Source organism: Perca flavescens, chromosome 9 (genome assembly GCF_004354835.1).
Source record: "Perca flavescens isolate YP-PL-M2 chromosome 9, PFLA_1.0, whole genome shotgun sequence".
NCBI classification, from domain to species: domain Eukaryota; kingdom Metazoa; phylum Chordata; class Actinopteri; order Perciformes; family Percidae; genus Perca; species Perca flavescens.
The window spans coordinates 27,198,161-27,216,899 of record NC_041339.1 but is presented as its reverse complement, the minus strand read 5'-3'; the positions used below and the strand labels follow the sequence as shown (position 1 = coordinate 27,216,899).

The 18,739-nt window shown below is 37.5% G+C and overlaps 1 protein-coding gene across 6 annotated transcripts; it reads left to right on the top strand.

Annotated features, from left to right (window-relative positions):
• The first annotated feature begins 10,531 nt into the window (after positions 1–10,531).
• LOC114561993 (cornifelin homolog A) lies at positions 10,532–14,690 on the top strand. Of its 6 annotated transcripts, none has more exons than XM_028588193.1 (4): positions 10,532–10,687; positions 11,050–11,177; positions 11,331–11,521; positions 11,627–12,296. In XM_028588193.1, exons 2-4 carry the CDS (start codon positions 11,165–11,167, stop codon positions 11,798–11,800), a joined length of 378 nt encoding a protein of 125 aa, XP_028443994.1. In that variant the 5' UTR covers positions 10,532–10,687; positions 11,050–11,164; the 3' UTR covers positions 11,801–12,296. The 6 variants fall into 6 exon arrangements, 4 of the variants coding, with proteins under 4 accessions (XP_028443994.1, XP_028443995.1, XP_028443992.1 ...); XM_028588194.1 differs by lacking the exons at positions 10,532–10,687; positions 11,050–11,177 and adding exons at positions 10,890–10,993; positions 14,622–14,690 and having other exon boundaries at positions 11,627–11,693; XR_003693419.1 differs by lacking the exon at positions 11,050–11,177 and having other exon boundaries at positions 10,533–10,687.
• Positions 14,691–18,739: the final 4,049 nt, after the last annotated feature.

The following is an 18,739-nucleotide window of genomic DNA, read 5'->3' as shown; positions in this document are numbered from 1 at the left end:
TAGTAAAGTTGATTAACGCTGTTTTCAATCTGCAGTTTTTTTGTACAGACAGACACATACACACAAGGAATCCACATTTAGAGATCTTATTGGTTTTATTTCATTTTGATATTTAGAAGCAGAAATATATGACAATGGAGATCATTCATATGATTTGTCTTTAAATCACTGGTTGCTTGCTTAACAAGGAAACACCAAGAGCTGAGAGCAGGAAAATATTTTTTTAAGTAATTTGCATGGTTCTTAAGATAGGGGCCTTATAAGACCAAAAGGATGTGCAGGTTAAAATGTCAATTACTATGTAAATTGCATAAAAATGATAAACACCTGTCAGCTAATCAAAATCTAAGAATTATTGGTGACATAAATAAAAAATAAATCACAGTATTACACTCAAATCCTAGTATAGTCATAAAAAAATCCTAAAGAAAAGTCATAGTATAAGAAAGTCTTAAAAAGTCATAATAATAAGTTTAATTGATATAGCACCTTTTACAGACAAAGTCACCAAGTGCTTCACATGATATATTTGTTATAGTATAGAATGTCATAAAAAGGTATTGTATAGTACGTCATAAAAAATCCTAAAAACATTCTTGGTATAGTACGTCATAAAAATGTCAAGAAAACTTTAAAAAAGACTTTATCTCAATGGATGTACTTTTTATGCTGCAACACTTTTAAAAGTGACATCTCTAGGTTTACTTGGTACAATGTCTCATTCTCCTCATCTTCAAAGTACAGCTAGAACAGAGGGTCAAATGAGGTTATTAGGATTAAAAATGTATTATCATTTTATCTGACTCACGCTACATTTTTATAAAACTGGCTTTTTTGGTAATAATACCTCTCGTCTGACTGCTGTACTTTTGATTAATTGTACTTATCAGAAAACAGTATTCTACATAATACTTGTGTCTACATAATACAAAATATAACTAACATAATATATTGCTTAATGTATTCACTTCATCAGAATGTGTCCCTCTGTTGTGTGTAGCGGGAGAATGAGGACCCAAATGCAGAGGGAGGCAGACAGGCAGGAGATGGTGGTACTCAGGGATTTAATATCAACAAAAAACGGCAGTACAAGGACTGGAAAACTCACAAAATAATTAACCGATGGGCAAAACACAGGCAGGAGCAAGCGGGCACACGCAGGAACGAACACAGGGCACATGGAGGAAACACAAGACGATCTAACGAGAGACAAAGGGAACACAGAGGCTAAATACATGAGGGGATGAGTAAATCAGGAACAGGTGAGACAACAGGTGATATACATCAGGGTGGGGCAGGACAATCAACAAAGGAGGGAAAACACAGGAAGTAAATTGGACAAGACAAGACAGAAAACCAGACTATCAAAATAAAACCGGAAACAGAACACAACCAGGGAAAATCACAACACGGAACACAAAATATACACAGACCACAATACAGTATACATCAAGACAACCGGGAACAGAAATATACAGAATGAATATACAAACATAGGAAACCCACAGAAATCAATAATACAGGCAACAGAAATAAACAAACCGGTAACAGAAATGGCCATAGTCATCACACCCTCTATAGTTTGCAAAAAAAAAAATATAATTTATTATACTTAATTATTATAAGTTTAGGGATGCAGAATATAATAGTAAAAATGTCATTACTTCTTTTCTTCTTATTATTTCTGACATTTCTTGCACAAAATTATATTTCATGTGCCTTTTGCTTAATCATCTTTATTTGTCATGAGGGACCAATAACATTTAAGAAAAACACACAAACCTGCAAATTTTGTGAGTGTTATTTTCTGTCCTCGTCCCAAGGTGGGTGTTCTTCTCCAAACATGACCACCAGGTGATCCATGAAACTGAACAAAAATAAAAAGAGACAGATATATTGGGATTCTGATTAAAGACCTCCTGACATATTTTGACATATGAAGTATCCCACAGAAATAAAACACATCAAGACAAATTTGGGACCAAAAGATACCTCAGTAGTGGTAGTGTCTAAGGGCTGACATGCGAAACAGATATGGTATCAAGGTATGATGCATGTAAAGCTGATGGAGACTGGATTTCACACACACGTTTTATGAAAGTGAATTAATGGGACATTGCAGCTGCCTGTTTCTGCGAGACGTGCGCCTGGTGTCAGATGCATCGTGAGTTAAAACATTGCAAAAAAACTGCCACTTTCGCCGTTATGTAAAATCAAGTCAATGTCCAGCCTGCTCCAGCGATGATGATTCCTGGATACCCGCCCCAAGCTGGTTTTGTGAACCAACCAGGAGGCTTTGTGATGTCATCCTGAGCTCTGTGGCTTCTTGTTTGTGTGCTGTTGTCTTCTGAAGGAAATATTATGTAGCTTAGATCCTGCTAGTGTTTGTTTTGTTACACCAAAAACAAAATGTAATTGTATGTCTATGAGTGAAAACCAAAGTACAAATTACAGTGAATTGGCATCAGAGTATGCTGAAACAGTTTCAATCTATTAATAATTATGACATGTATTGTTCGAAATCCCTTAATTTTAGTTTTTGTTTATTTACAGCCACCATGGGCATCAGGTCAATGATGAAGGAGATAATTGTAGTCCTTTAAAATCTTTATTCATAATTAAAGAAATAATAAAGTTTTATTAGGATAGGAACTACAGTACTACTCAGCAACATCACAGTGCAGTTTATCCTAATGCCCAACAGAGGGCACTAACGTTCTATGAACACAAATTAAGTCACCCATCCATTGCAATCCTCCTCTTTGGTAAAATAGAACGCTTTGACAACTTATGCTAGTAAAGACCTACTACTAAAGACTTCAGAACTAAAACAGACAAAAAACTTATAAAAAGCCACACAAATACATACATACACATATTCTATGTGATGGTCATGTGCAAGCATAATAAACAGCTAGCATCTTAACTTTGTACATTAAGAGATTTTTACAGTGCAATCTAAAAATGAAGTATATGCAGTTTCTACATAAATAAATATAACAGCTACAGTAACCTTCTTTAATGGAGTCACACACTGCACAAAAGCAGCAACTCGAAGGAACACCACACTACACACAGAACAAGTCAACTGAACATCCCTCTAAGGTGATGGGTTCTAGGTGGTTCAGACAGAAACACAATGTGACAATTAGAGAACATATACCTACTGTACATACAGTTGCTCGGGCGTTTTCAACAACTGTAGACTAATTACAGTGATACTTGATCATACAGTTCCACAAATAGATATACCGGATCAAAACTTCCATTTATATTAATAATACTTGTTGACTATCGGATGAAACAATTTTAATTTTAGTCTCAAGTTTCCCTGTTTATAAAAGAAGAGAAATTATACTGTAAGCCTACCTGTTACTGTTCTGTCTGTTTGTAGGCAAGTTTAATTCACAAAAATGTTACCAAAGAATAATAGATAAATAACAATAAATAGAAGAATTTCACACTTCAGAAATTTCTTAAAGATGAAAGAAAGCTTGTCCACCAAGAAGTTTACAAAACCAAGGGCACAAAATATCCTCTAGGCACTCGTATAAAGTCACTACATAAAGTCACATAAAGTTGTGGTAGGCAATTTGTTTTGGTGTCATTGGGCAAAAATTTCATAATAATCTTTCAACATATTGTAAGTCAAGTGTTCTGAGAGAAAACTAGACTTCTGCGTCTCCTCTTGGCTCTATTTTAGGAATTTAGAATTTTAAAATTAGAAAAAATTTAAAATTAAAATTTTAGGATTTAGAAAATCTATCCTGTGATGCCAATCACAGGTCATTTCAGAGAGAGACAGCATTCCTATTGACTGCCTATCGGAGTGTGGTGGGGGATTTTGCTCTCTGGTGTCACACTAACTGCCTACAGCTCAACACCTCTAAGACGAAGGAGCTGGTCATTGACTTTCGGAGGTCCAGACCAAGACTGCGACCAATCCAGCTAGAGGGAGCTGAGGTGGAGGCTGTGCAATCCTACAAATACCTCGGGCTGTGGATGGATAATGAACTGGACTGGACAACACACACCAGCCACCTGTACAGAAAGACTCAAGGCAGGTTGTACTTCCTGAGGAGACTGCGGTCTTTCAACATCTGCAGCAAACTGCTGTTGATGTTTTACCAATCTGTGGTTACCAGCGTCCTCTTCTACACTGTGGTGTGCTGGGGGGGGCAGTATATCCAAGAAAGACCCCTCCAGGCTGGATAAACTGATCAGGCGGGCCGGCTCTGTGGTCGGCATGAAGCTGGACTCACTGGTGATGGTGGCAGAGAGGACACTGGACAAACTGCTGGACATTACTGACAATGCCAGCCACCCCCTGCACACCGTCATCAGCAACCAGAGGAGCTTGTTCAGTGGAAGGCTGCTCCTTCCCAAGTGTAGGACCAACAGACTCAAGAACTCCTTTGTCCTTCATGCCTTCATACTGTACAACTCCTCACTCGGGGGGAGGAGGAAATAGGGTAAAGAGGACAGAACAGAACACTGTGCAATAAATTATTAATAATCTACTCACATACATACCTGGACACTCTAACTGCTCTTAACTGCTAATTTATGCTAAATGTCATTTATTTATTAACTGTATAATAACACAATACCATACACAGTCCTATATACCTATATATCTATTTTTATTTATCTGTAGTTTATTGTTGTTTTACTGTTTGTTTATTTTTGTAAAAATATTTAGCTAAAAGTTTATTGTTATTCTTATACTGTATTTTTTCCATCTTTTTTCTATTTAAAGTGTTTTGTAAGATGCTAAAATCTGCTGCTGGAAATCTAATTTCCTTGCGGGAGTCATTCCAAAGGGATCAATAAAGAGAAGTCTAAGTCTAAGTCTAAGTCTGTTCTCTGTGAGTGTGAGATTTTGCTACTGACAAGAGAACAGTTTTGTGTTTATATGACCTCAACTGTCATTAAATGTCAGAAACTCTTCTCACCTGATGGATGTTTTTATCCTGTTGACTTTTTCGGTCAAGTTGTTGTCACCAGGAGTTAAATACTGGGTTACGCCTTGCAGTGTCTTTAGGGGAGAGCCAATGAATGGATTCAGGTTTTACAGGATTTTTTTTGTGTCAAGCAGTTGATGATGCACGAGATGCCGCTCCCAAACCAAGACATTCCAAAAAACTTTTAATCGTTTTACAGCTTCAGATTCGCCAGGGTGTCCAGCTCCATCAGGTAAGACCTTTAAAGTTAGCTAATAAGACTTTTTATCCTATTCCATCTTTAAACAGTTATGTGACAATTTAATGGCATAATGTAAAAGTGAACCTATAAAATGAAAGAAGAGCATACTGTGTGACTTTATAGTGGGATATACTGTTGGATCATATATATAAAAAAGTCTATACAAGAGTATAGGATGTCATAAAAAAGTCAGACAAGACAGTATTGAATGTCATAAAAGTTATAAAATCATAGTATGTTATGTCAAAGAAAAGTCATAAAAAAGTCATAGTATATTATATAAAAAATGCATAGTATAGTATGTGGAAAAAAGCGATAACAGTCATGGTATAGTATGTCAAAAAAAGTGATAGTATGTACTGTTAAAAAAGTGATAACAAAGTCATAGCATAGTATGTCGGAAAAAGCCATTGAAAAGACATAGTATGTTATGTCGAAGAAAAGTCATAAAAAAGTCATAGTATATTATATAAAAAATTCTTAATATAGTATAACGCATTACGGAAAGTGCCAGCCCGGACAGGGAATCGAACGTGGGTCAGAGTTTACAGTGATTAATTACCTGCTGAATGTCTGTTGAAGCAGTGCAAACCACTGAGCCACTGTTTCACCAAGAACTATTTTTGAAAACAGTCATAGCATAGTATGTCGAAAAAAAGTCATAGTATGGTATGTCGAAGAAAAGTGAAAGTATAGTATTTTGAAAAAAGTAATAAAATAGTCATAGTATTGTATATCGAAAAAAAAGTCATAGTATAGAATGTTTACAAAAATCGTGATAAATAAGTCAAGTATAGTACGTCCAAAAAAGTGATATAAAAGTCATAGTATAGAATGTTAAAAAAAAATCTAATATAGATTGTTTTAAAAAATCATAGTATAGTACATCGGAAAAAAGTCATGGTATATATATGTCATAGTATAGTATGTGCAACAAGTGATAAAAACATAATAGTATAGTATATCAAAAAAAGTGATAAAAAAGTCATAGCATGTCGAAAGAAGGGATAGAAAAGTCATAGTATGTATGTCGAAAAAAGCCATTAAAAAGTTATAGTATGGAATGTCGAAAACAATCAAAGTATGGTGTGTATACAGTATTTATGTTGGAAAAAAACAAAGTTGTATAGTATATATATAATTCATAAAAAAGTCAAAAAGTCATAGTATGTATGTCAAAAAAAAACATTAAAAAGTCATAGTATGGAATCTCGTATGGTGTGTCAAAAAAAGCGTCATGAAAAGGGCTAGCCCAGACTGGGAATCAAACCTGGGTAAGAGTTTGCAGTAATAACTCAGTGGTTGGTTGTTGGAGCAGTACAAACCACTGAACCACTGTTCCACCAAAAAAAAAAAGTTCTATTGAAAACATTAAAGCCATTAAAAAGTCATAATAGGGTTTGTTGAAAAAAGTTATTAAAAGTCATATAATAGTATATCTATCTGAGATTAACTGAAAGAGCCCTGGTGAACTTCCCACTGAAAAGCTGGTACTCTGTGCTTTTGTCCAGATAATAAAATATGAGCTTTCTGTAATCTTTTTGCCAGAGTTTGAGTTTTTTGCTGAGCTCTGATTTCTGTGCGTTAACAGGTTCATTGTTCACTGTGTGTGGCTGAAGTAGTCCAACATCCAATGGCAGCACAAGACTGGAGCAGTGGTCTCTGTGACTGCTTTGAAAGCTCAAGTACCTGTAAGAATCAAGACCACAACTTGAGAAAAATGTTATACTTTTTATTAAAGTGGACACATTATGCTTTTCCGTATTTACTGTAATATCTACAATGTTATAATGTTGGATTTTCATGTTCAAATAATGAGGTAAACACATTTACCTCAATACTTATTGTTGTTAAATTCTCCCCAATTTTGGGTTGCATTACTGCTGAAACATGTGTCCAATTAGGTAGTATTTAGTTCAGAAGCATTTATCTGCAATTTTTGACGGTAAAAAGTTCTGCTTTAGGCAAATTGCATTGGATCCCATGCAATTTGCCTACAGGCAGGGGAGTAGAAGATGCCACTTTCACTCATTTGCTTTTCAAACACCTTGAGGGAAGTGGGTCACATGCACAAATTATTTTTATTGATTTTTCATCCGCTTTTAATACAATTCAACCTCATATTTACCCTAACTCCTTGTTGAACAATTTGATTTTAGTCCTAATCTTGGTTGGATTTGGGATTTTTTAACAAACAGGACACAGAGAGTAAGGGTGAACGGAGTTCTGTCCGGTCAGCTTTGCTCTTCCACAGGCTCACCACAGGGGTGCGTATTTTCACCCCTCCTGTTCATCCTATATCCTATGTGTCAGAGCAAATATGTAAATAGGACCATCATTAAGTATGCGGACAACTCCGTCATAGTGAGCCTGCTCCATAAAAATGACAGAGGCCATGGACCAATAATTGAAGACTTTGTCCAGTGTCGTGAGGAGTCACACCTTCAATTGAACATATCCAAAACAAAGGATATGTATATTGATTTTGGTAAAACTCTAGGATATAAGGCCATACCTATAAATGGTCAACTAGTGGATCAAGTAGAATCCTATAGATATCTAGGGAAAATGATTGACTCAAAATTAAATTTCCAGGAGAATTGTGAAACTGTCTGCAAAAAGGTACAACAGTGTCTATACTGCTTGAGAAAATTGTACCATTTTCATATAGACAAGACCCTTAGGACATTATTTTATCATGCATTTATCAAATCCATCATATCTTTCTCCTTAGTGTCATGGTTTGGGTGTGTTTCAGTTAAGCACAAGAATCGCCTAAATCAAATTGTAAGATGGTCAAGTAAGCTGACTGGTGAGTCCCAGCTGCACCCCACATCCCTGTATGCTAAACAACTACAGCGTATAGCTATGGCCATCTTAGAAGATAGCCTACACCCTTTGAATCTGGAATTCCAATATCTCCCCTCTGGACGGAGGCTAATAGTCCCTGGTTGTAGAACTACAAGATTTAAAAACTGTTTCAGAGCTGCCAACTTTTCCCCAAACCTTGGAGTGAGATTTGGTGGGGCAAATCCAAACTTTTTCTACGTACAAAGCAAATGTCTTTGGCTCCTTCAGCATCATTACTGTCAGGGTTTAAATTGTGATTTGTTATGTGGTGGGGTTCTCCCTAGGCGGGTCCGGGGGTATGCCACTCCGGGATTTTTTTTGAAAATAAACCATTAAATGGAACTTTCTGGAGAGTTTTGTGCAAAGAAATGGAGAAATCGAGTCTTACATGATATGTGCAAAACAGCTAAATTTGCATTGTTGTAGTCTCAACAGGTATTAGGGCATTTAGCATTTACATTACTGTTAATCAGTCATCACTTGATGATACACATTGTATTACCTTGTTATGATATAAGAAGTGACCCATACAATGTTCCAAACATAATGTGCTACATGAAGAAACAGCAGCATAAGACAGTAGCAACAGCTGAGAAGATTTGGGTCTGTGGTGACCAGGTCCACCTCACACAAACTTCCTTCTCCCCTTCTCTCTCTTTACTACTACTACAACACACACCACACACACACACACACACACACACACACACACACACACACACACACACGAATGCTTCTCAGTGTAGGGACCAGGAACCCAAAGTTAAATTAACATTGGTCTACCAAAGGGATCTACTAGGACCACTGAAATTCTAAAGATTGAGAACCACTGATTTACATTCTAATCCTTAAAACTAAATAAATAGAAATAACCATTTTTTGGGTACCAAGGGGACTGGTGGCCAAAGACCAAATCTCATTAGATTAGGCAGTAAGGGAAAATCATTCTTCAAACAAGGCCTCTCCCCACCAAAAGCTCCAGCAGAAACTAGACTGAAAAATACCAACAGCAAGACAAAAGACACAGCATGGCTCATTTTGTCCATGTGTTATAGCCTTTCTCAAACTTTTTTTGTGCCAAGGCCCAGTAATGTTTGACCCTTGTCCTCTGTGCCCCACTTAATGTAATTCTTTTGGAAAAAGAAAGACTATTTTTTCATTTTATGAAACATTAAATGTATTATTTACAGTTACATTTAGAGATGCACAGAGGTGAGCTGGCACAAACATCTGGACCAGTCACAGCTGCATGGCCTGGCAACCAAATGGCATCGGTTTTGTTTCCAGATTTTGTGAGGAGACATAATTTTGAGCATTAAACACTGGATTTTTAACATCTATTTCTACCCTTTTCTACATCAATTAATGCTGGAAACAATTGAAAATATATAAAAATAAGGCCCTCAGGCATTCTGTATTACTTCAACTATTAGATCAACTTTTCTAATTTAACGTCATGTCTGCTGAGTCAATAATTTACCCTTCCCTCCTCTTTTGCGTCGTTTTCTGGGGAAGTAAATCTATTTAAATGTGCATGTGGCACTTATTCATGTGAATCATACATTAAGTCATTTTAATTCATTTATAAACCCCTGGACTTCAATAGCTCAGATGTGTTACATCAGATTCTTTTACAACTTTGTGCACATTCAAAATAAACCTCCTCCCATCTGTGTTCTCCGAAATTTGGAGAGTTGTAATATAGTCTGCTGTGTATGTTATTGCTCTGCTGATGTGGTAGTATCTCATTCAGACCGTCTGACAGACACAGAGACCCATTTGTGTCTCTGGTCTCTGACAAAGTGTAGAGGCGGCTGTACGCTGCTCTTCATCAGAGGTAGAGCACGGACGCACCGCGTCACTGCCCACATCAGAGCGAGTCCGCTACAATTAACTGAAGTTGCTACACTTATCAGCCACGCTGCTCACCTCTGAGAGAGTGGACACAAAGCGACGGACGGGTCTGTAAATACTCAAATCATACCTGAAGCCGGGGGAATGCGCCTGGGATGGCTCGTGAAGAAATGTTCACACATTTGCGACATTTCAAAAAAAAAACTCTCACCGTCTCTGAAAGCATAACTAGTCGATCACGAGCGGCTCGACAGGTAGCTCTATAGATAAAAATAAACTCATCTTTCAGGCATTTGACCGACCGTATTGTGATATTTTCTTCCCACTATGGCCACGCCAAGACCCGCCCTTCAGTAGCATTTACACACTACTATTGGCCAGGCGTCCATGCTTACATGTACAGGGCCTAGCCCCTGACCAATCCCCTAACCCTAACCTTAACCACTCGAAGTGAAATGCCTAATCCCAACCAATCAAGCTGCTTCATAGGGCGGGTCTTGGCGTGGGCCATAGTGGGATTCGTAATTTTGCGACCGGGTTGACACTTCTTTCTTTTTTTTGACCGGGTTGACACTTCAGCGTGAGAAATTGGGGGTGTGGCGTGTGAGCGTGTGAAACCAATCAAATGCGTGTGTCTTACGGCCAATGCGCGAGAGTTGGCAGCTCTGACTGTTTTGTCCCAGCAATCACTCTGTTAAACAAACTGTAGAATTGCTTGCAAACAATGCACAAGCACCTTGGTGTAGAATTTCTGCATATAACTGCACAAGTCAATGTGGTAATGTACTGTTTTTTATCCATGTTCTACTGTCTGTTTTATATGTTTTAATGTTTTGTGTGTTGCATGTTATGTAGTGGTTCAAAGTTTTAAGGATGTCCTGCCTCTTAGACTGTAAACCTAGTTTACCTATGGGTACCAATAAAGTAACCTGAACCTGAACCTGCTTTGTTCCCTTACAATCTTAGCGTACAACGTTAGCCTACTGCTAACTAATAAGTAGCTGCATGCTAACGCCAGATAGCTGTATAATTTCTCCCCGATTTCGGGTCACATTACTGCTGGGACATGTCCGGTTGTGTAATGGTTGGTTTAGAAGCCTTTATTTGTGGTACAAAGTCCTGCTATATACTCCGTTACAGTAGCTCCAGCTGCAACTAGTAAAACAAAAGCGGAGCGGAGATTCCAGGAAACACGCTGGGCAATCAGAGCAGACTGGGCTTTCTCGGGAGGGGGGTGAATACAGGAGCCGCAGTCATGGGCAGTATGAGTAAGATAAAGTGTTTTTTGAACATTAAAGCATGTAAACATGTCCTAGTGCAAACACACAATACAAGTGTGAACCTGAAAATGCTTTATAATAATTCTCCTTTAAAGGTTCTTTAGTAAGACAACTCTGTTGGTGTATCTCCATGTTTTTCAGGTTGCTATGGTTTCTGGTGCTGCCCTTGCCTTGCCTGCACAGTTTCAGGAAGATTTGGAGAGAACCGTTGTCTCCCATTATGTGACATATGCAGCCCTGCCATATTAGCAGCCTTGGGGATACCTCTGTGTGCGGCGCCTCCTGCAGGCCTGTCCTTAAGGGCTGCCATGCGAAATAGATATGGTATCAAGGTATGATGCTTTAAAGGTGATGCATACTGGATTTCACATGAAAACTTAATTAAAATGGAAGCAATGTCGAATTAACAACAACAAAAATTCTTTGGTTCTCTGCAGGGTTCTCTCTGTAAGGACATCGCAGTTTCCTGTTTCTGCGGGTGGTGCAACTGGTGTCAGATGCATCGTGAGTTAAGACATCGCGAAAAAACTCCCATGGTTGTCAATGTTACAAACGTGAACGTGCAGCAGCCTGCTCCAATGATGATGACTCCTGTATACCAGTATCAGTGAAAACCAAAGATTGAGAGTATGATGAAGAATAACTTTCAGTTTCTTAATAATCATGACAATTAGAGTGTAATAATTGTTGACTATCACGTCAAATTATTTTCTGAAGTTTCTGTTTAAAAAAATCTAATTTACTGTATCTATTCTAAACCTCTCTTATTTTGTTTCTGTGAAGTTTTATTTAGAGATCTTATTTGTTTTATTTTATTTTGATATTTAGAAGCAGAAATATATGACAATGGAGATCATTCATATCATTTGTGTTTAAATCACTGGTTGCTTGCTTAACAAGGAAACACCAAGAGCTGACAGCAGGAAAATATTTTTTAAAGTAATTTGCATAGTTCTTAATGTGCAGGTTAAAATGTCAGTTACTATGTAAATTACAGAAAAATGATTAATACCTGTCACCTAATCAAAATCTAAGAATTATTGGTGACATGAATAAAAAAGAAAACACACTATTGCTCTCAAAAAAAATCCTAGTATAGCATTTCATAAAAAAAATCCTAGTATAGTATTTCATAAAAAAAAATCTTAGAGAAAAGTCATAGTATAAGAAAATCATAAGAAAGTCTTAAAAAGTCATAATAATACGTTTATTTGATATAGCACTTTTTACAGACAAAGTCCAAAGTGCTTCACATGATATATTTGTCATAGTATTTCATAAAAAGGCATAGTATAGTTAACGTCATAAAAATCCTAAAAAAATTCATGGTATAGTATGTCATAAAAATGTCAAGAAAACTTAAAAAAAGAGTTTATCTCAATGGATTTACCTTTTATGCTGCAACACTTTTAAAAGTGACATCTCTGGGTTTACTTGGTAGAATGTCTCCTTCTCCTCATCTTCAAAGTACAGCTAGAACGTAGAGAAGGGTCAAATGAGGTTATTAGGATTTAAAATGTATTATCATTTTATCTGATTTACACTACATTTTTATAAATCTGGCCTTTTTGGTAATAAAAATATACCTCTCGTCTGACTGCTGCACTCTTGATTAATTGTACTTATCAGAAAACAGTATTCTACATAATATGAATTATAACTAACATAATATATTGCTTAATGTATTCACTTCAGAATGTGGGCCTCTATAGTTTGCAAAAATACTATTTCTTATACTCAATTATTATAAGTTTAGAGATTGAGAATACAATAGTAAACATTACAGCATATTATTCCTGACATTTCTTGCACAAAATTATATTTCATGTGCCTTTTGCTTAATCATCTTTATTTGTCATGAGGGACCAATAACATTTAGGAAAAACACACAAACCTGCAAATTTTGTGAGTGGTATATTCTGTCCTCGTCCCAAGGTGGGAGTTCTTCTCCAAACATGACCACCAGGTGATCCATGAAACTGAACAAAAATAAAAAGAGACAGATATATTGGGATTCTGATTAAAGACCTCCTGACATATTTTGACATATGAAGTATCCCACAAAAATACAACACATCAAGACAAATTTGGGACCAAAAGATACCTCTGTAGTGGTTTGTGTCTAAGGGCTGACATGCAAAACAGATATGGTATCAAGGTATGATGCATGTAAAGCTGATGGAGACTGGATTTCACACACACGTTTTATGAAAGTGAATCAATGGGATATTGCAGCTGCCTGTTTCTGCGAGACGTGCGCCTGGTGTCAGATGCATCGTGAGTTAAAACATTGCAAAAAAACTCCCACTTTCGCCGTTATGTAAAATCAAGTCAATGTCCAGCCTGCTCCTGCGATGATGATTCCTGGATACCCGCCCCAAGCTGGTTTTGTGAACCAACCAGGAGGCTTTGTGATGTCATCCTGAGCTCTGTGGCTTCTTGTTTGTGTGCTGTTGTCTTCTGAAGGAAATATTATGTAGCTTAGATCCTGCTAGTGTTTGTTTTGTTACACCAAAAACAAAATGTAATTGTATGTCTATGAGTGAAAACCAAAGTACAAATTACAGTGAATTGGCATCAGAGTATGCTGAAACAGTTTCAATCTATTAATAATTATGACATGTATTGTTCGAAATCCGTTAATTTTAGTTTTTGTTTATTTACAGCCACCATGGGCATCAGGTCAATGATGAAGGAGATAATTGTAGCCCTTTAAAATCTTTATTCATAATTAAAGAAATAATAAAGTTGTATTAGGACAGGAACTACAGTACTACTCAGCAACATCACAGTGCAGTTTATCCTAAAGCCCAACAGAGGGCACTAACGTTCTATGAACACAAATTAAGTCATCCATCCATTGCAATCCTCCTCTTTGGTAAAATAGAACGCTTTGACAACTTATGCTAGTAAAGACCTACTACTAAAGACTTCAGAACTAAAACAGACAAAAAACTTATAAAAAGCCACACAAATACATACATACACATATTCTATGTGATGGTCATGTGCAAGCATAATAAACAGCTAGCATCTTAACTTTGTACATTAAGAGATTTTTACAGTGCAATCTAAAAATGAAGTATATGCAGTTTCTACATAAATAAATATATAATAAGTTTGAAATTTTGTGAGTGGTATTTTCTGTCGTCATCGCAGCTGGGATTCTGATTAAAGAACTCCTGACATATTTTTACATATAAAGTATCCCACAGAAATACAACAAATCGAGACAAATTTAGTGCCTCCTGCCGTCCTGTCTCTAAGGGCCGCCATGCAAAGCAGATATGGTATCAGAGTATGATGCATGTAAAGATGATGGAGACTGGATTACACACACACACACACACACACACACACACACACACACACACACGTTTTATGGAAGGGAATCAGTATTGAATTTAAAACACATTCTTTGGTTCTCTGCAGGGTTCTATCTGTAAGGACATTGCAGCTGCGAGACGTGCGCCTGGTGTCAGATGCATCGTGAGTTAAAACTCCCACTTGATTTTGCATGATGACGACATCATGCAAAATCAAGTCAATGTCCAAATGCAGCCTGCTCCAGCGATGATGATTCCTGGATACCCGCCCCAAGCTGGTTTTGTGAACCAACCAGGACTCTTTGTGATGTCATTCTGACCTCTGTGGCTTCTTTGTTTGTGTGTTGTTACATTATGCAGCTCAGATCCTGCTGGTGTTTGTTTTGTTACACCAAAGACTAAATGTAAGTGTAAGTAAGTGAAAACAAATCACAGTGATTTAGATAGATAGTTTATTGTCGTTGCATATCTACACAACGAAATTAAGATGACATCAATCACTCACTTAGCATCATAACAATAGAAAGATTAAAAAGTGACAATGTCAGCAACAATAAATACTATTTTGTGTCAGCAATAATAAATAAATTAAATGTGTGTCCCCTTGCCATCAGAGTATGCTAAATCAGTTTCAGTCTATTAGTAATTATGACATTTATTGTTCCAAATAACTTAATTTTAGTTTTTGTTTATTTACAGCCACCATGGACATCCAGGCAAGGATGAAGGAAACATTTATAGTCCTTTAAAATCTTTATTCATAATTAAATAAATAATAAAGTTGTGTTAGGATAGGAACTACAGTACTACCAGAGAATTTCTAATAAGGGGAGAACTTCCACTCTTGGGATACTTCCGGCTTCTGAACTAGTTGCAGTTCCACTCTGGATCCATATGAGGGCGCTCACAAGTGAGTGCAGAATGAATGGTGGTCTATGGAGCTGAACCCCTCAAAATCCACTTTTCTCAGGATATCATTTTTTGTCTAGTAATTTGAATGTTGCATTCGAAAGGGGACGCTAAGAAAATACACACTGCTGAATGTTAGATTTTTTTAAAGTCGCTTTTTTGCTCTAAAAAGCCTTCCTTGACAGGTTAGGCTCTACCTGTCAGTACACATGCTAGAAAGAGGTTTGCTAATGTTTTAAAGACCACGCCGAAATATTCACTCTGACATTCTGGTTCTGCATCAGATGCCATCAAGCAGGATCACTGATCGTAATCAGTCCTTCACTGACCAATCAGCATTCATTAGCAGAATGCTAGCGTGTTATGGGCAACAACGACTCAACCTGTAAGAAATTGAAACAACATAAGTACTCTTTCATTAAATTTTCGACCTATAATCCATGTTGAACTTGCAAAAACTACGATCAAATCTGAGATTTCTCAACGACAATCTGGCGAAAGAGACAAACTCTGGTGGAACTGCAACCAAATTCGGTACAATGGGGCTTAATAGGGAGTGAACAAGCTCTCCGTAGATGGGCTCTGGTACTACTCAGCAACATCACAGTGCAGTTTATCCTAAAACCCAACAGAGGGCGCTATATAATCCTAAAATTCAGTCGCACACTCTCAAATTTTGGTCGCAAAATTACCGCCCTGTGTCAGTACCCGATCCGTTCCACCTGCACAATCCATTCTGCGCATGCGCAAGATGTTCACGCATGCGCAGATGATAATACCGTTTTACGACCTGCCCGTTCTGTTCCACGCTAGCCTCCACCCAAGCTAACGTTAGTTTAGCTAACAGCTAATTCGGCTAACCGCTAGCCGACAAATAACGCATGCGCAGAACGGATCGTGCAGGCAGAACGGACAGCTAGATTCAGTCTAAAATAACGTTAAGTCAAACATAATGGGAAAAGCAGGCTACAGCAAAATTAAGACTTTACAGTAACAATAAAGACAAGTATTGAGTGATTATATTTTAAATGAGCACAAGTAAAGTAGAACTGACGTAACAGCTGTTATATATGTTAACGTTTGTTTTGAAGTTTTATTTTGAGGGTCTTTTAAAAGTTTGCATGCTGTCTCAGCTACCGGTTGGCCGAATTAGCTGTTAGCTAAACTAACGTTAGCTTAACTGTGGAGGCTGACGGACGGCAGACCGCTACAATCAGCTAGCGGTTAGCCAAATGAACTGTTAGCTAAAGTAACGTTAGCTTCCCAGTGGAGGCTAACGGCAGACCGCTATAATCACCTAGCGGTCCGCCCGAATTAGCTATTAGCTAAACTAACGTGAATTAGCTATTAGCTAAACTAACGTTAGCTTCCCGGTGGAAGCTAGTGTGGGAACAGATTGGGTAGTGTCATAAATCATCGTACCACAGCGCATGTGCGAACATCTTGCGCATGCGCAGAACGGCTTGTGCAGTTGGAACGGATCGGGTACTGACCAAGGGGGTAAGCTTCGCTTCAGAACTCGAGCCATCATGGCGCCATTTTGTTGCTAACTGGCCATCACCTCCCGTCCTCCGCTGACCGCCATTTTTTTTTTACGTCACTTGACTGCGAATAACTTTACATCTGAAGCGTTTAAAGACTCTATTTGTCCGTTGTTTAGTTCCAAAGAAACACGACAATGTATAAAAGGCTTCATTACCTTGTACCTCACGTTATAGCTCCGTAGCAGACGTTTTTGTAAAAATAGGCTAACGATTGTGTCATAACCAAGTGACTTACTGTCGCATAGTAGAGGAATTACCGTATAGTACAGGAGAAGCTCGCAGGCAGTTTCGACTTACATGAGATGTTTAGGTTTAATTACTAATGTTAACTAGCATGTTAGTGATCAGTAATTAGCCTGTGCCCATGTTATCTCCTTACATACACCTACACTCTCCGTATCTGTAAGATTGGGAATGATTGAGATTTCTCTTGGCACAGCTACCAGAAGACTTACAACTTTCAGACACGTTGCTCACGTCACATTCTCTCAGTTGGAGGCTGCGCAGTAAAGCTGGCCATCACCGGAAAAGTGCTTCTAATAGCCTTCACTGGTCTCCGTCCAGAGCAACGGGGTCTATTGGTCCATTATATACTGTCTATGGTACTGACACCCTGCTGGCAGTAATTCTATTGTCTTAAATCAACAAGGTCATTATTGCGCTATACTGCCACCTACTGACACAGAATAGTATTTAATTTCTCTGCCAGTCATCATATTGAGGCTACATCATAGCGCCCCTAAAATGACTATATACTGTAAGCCTACCTGTTACTGTTCTGTCTGTTTGTGGGCAAGTTCTATTCACAAAAATGTTACCAAAGAGTAAATAGAAGAATTTCACACTGCAGAGATTTCTTAAAGATGAAAGAAAACTTGTCCACCAAAAGGTTTACAAAACCAAGGGTACAAAAAATAATTTAGAAACTGGTATAAAGTCACTATATAAAGTCACATAAAGTTGTGGTAGGCAATTTGTTTTGGTTTCATTCGGCAAAAATGCCGTAATAATCTTTCAGCATATTGTAATTCATGTGTTCTGAGAGAAAACTAGACTTTTGCATATCCTTTTGGCTCTATTGTAAGCTTTAGAAAATCTATCCTGTGACGCCAATCACAGGTCATTTCAGAGAGAGAGAGAGAGAGAGAGAGCATTCCTATTGGCTGTTCTCTGTGAGTGAGATTTTGTTTGTTTGTTTTAGTGATGTGAAAGCTGCTGTGTTCTTGCTAACTTCAATTGGATACTGAAGAAATCCAACCACCTTTAAACTGAGCCCTTACTGTATATTATACATAATCTTATAAATTCTATTTTCTAACCTATTGCTAGAAATTGTTTTCATCTTATAATGTGTAATGGTTGAAATAAGAAAATGATAATTAAACTCTTATTCTTTACATTTTTGTAAAACGTGTTTCTTTTAAACAGACACTACAAAGTCCAAAGTCATTGCATTTCTATATACAGATCTAATAATGTTAGTGAGTTACACATTACTGCACAACATATCACTCTTCTATCAGTGATAACAAGAGGACCCAAGATGTTTATGAAGAGGCTCATGTTGCTACTGACAAGAGAACAGTTTTGTGTTTATAAGGCCTCAACTGTCATTAAATGTCATAAACTCTTCTCGCCTGATGGATGTTTTTGTCCTGTTAGTTTATTCGGTCAAGTTCTTGTCAACAAGAGTTAAATCCTGGGTAACGCCTTGCAGTGTCTTTAGAGGAGAGCCAAAGTCAGATGTTTTTAAATTTCCCACAGAGAAGCT

Coding starts and splice junctions, on each gene's coding strand:
- LOC114561993 (XM_028588191.1), top strand. CDS start 10,915: ATGCTAACGCCAGATAGCTGTATAATTTCTCCCCGATTTCGGGTCACA. Junction 10,994..11,330: donor ACATGTCCGGTTGTGTAATG/GTTGGTTTAGAA, acceptor CATGTTTTTCAG/GTTGCTATGGTTTCTGGTGC. Junction 11,522..11,626: donor GAAATAGATATGGTATCAAG/GTATGATGCTTT, acceptor GGTTCTCTGCAG/GGTTCTCTCTGTAAGGACAT.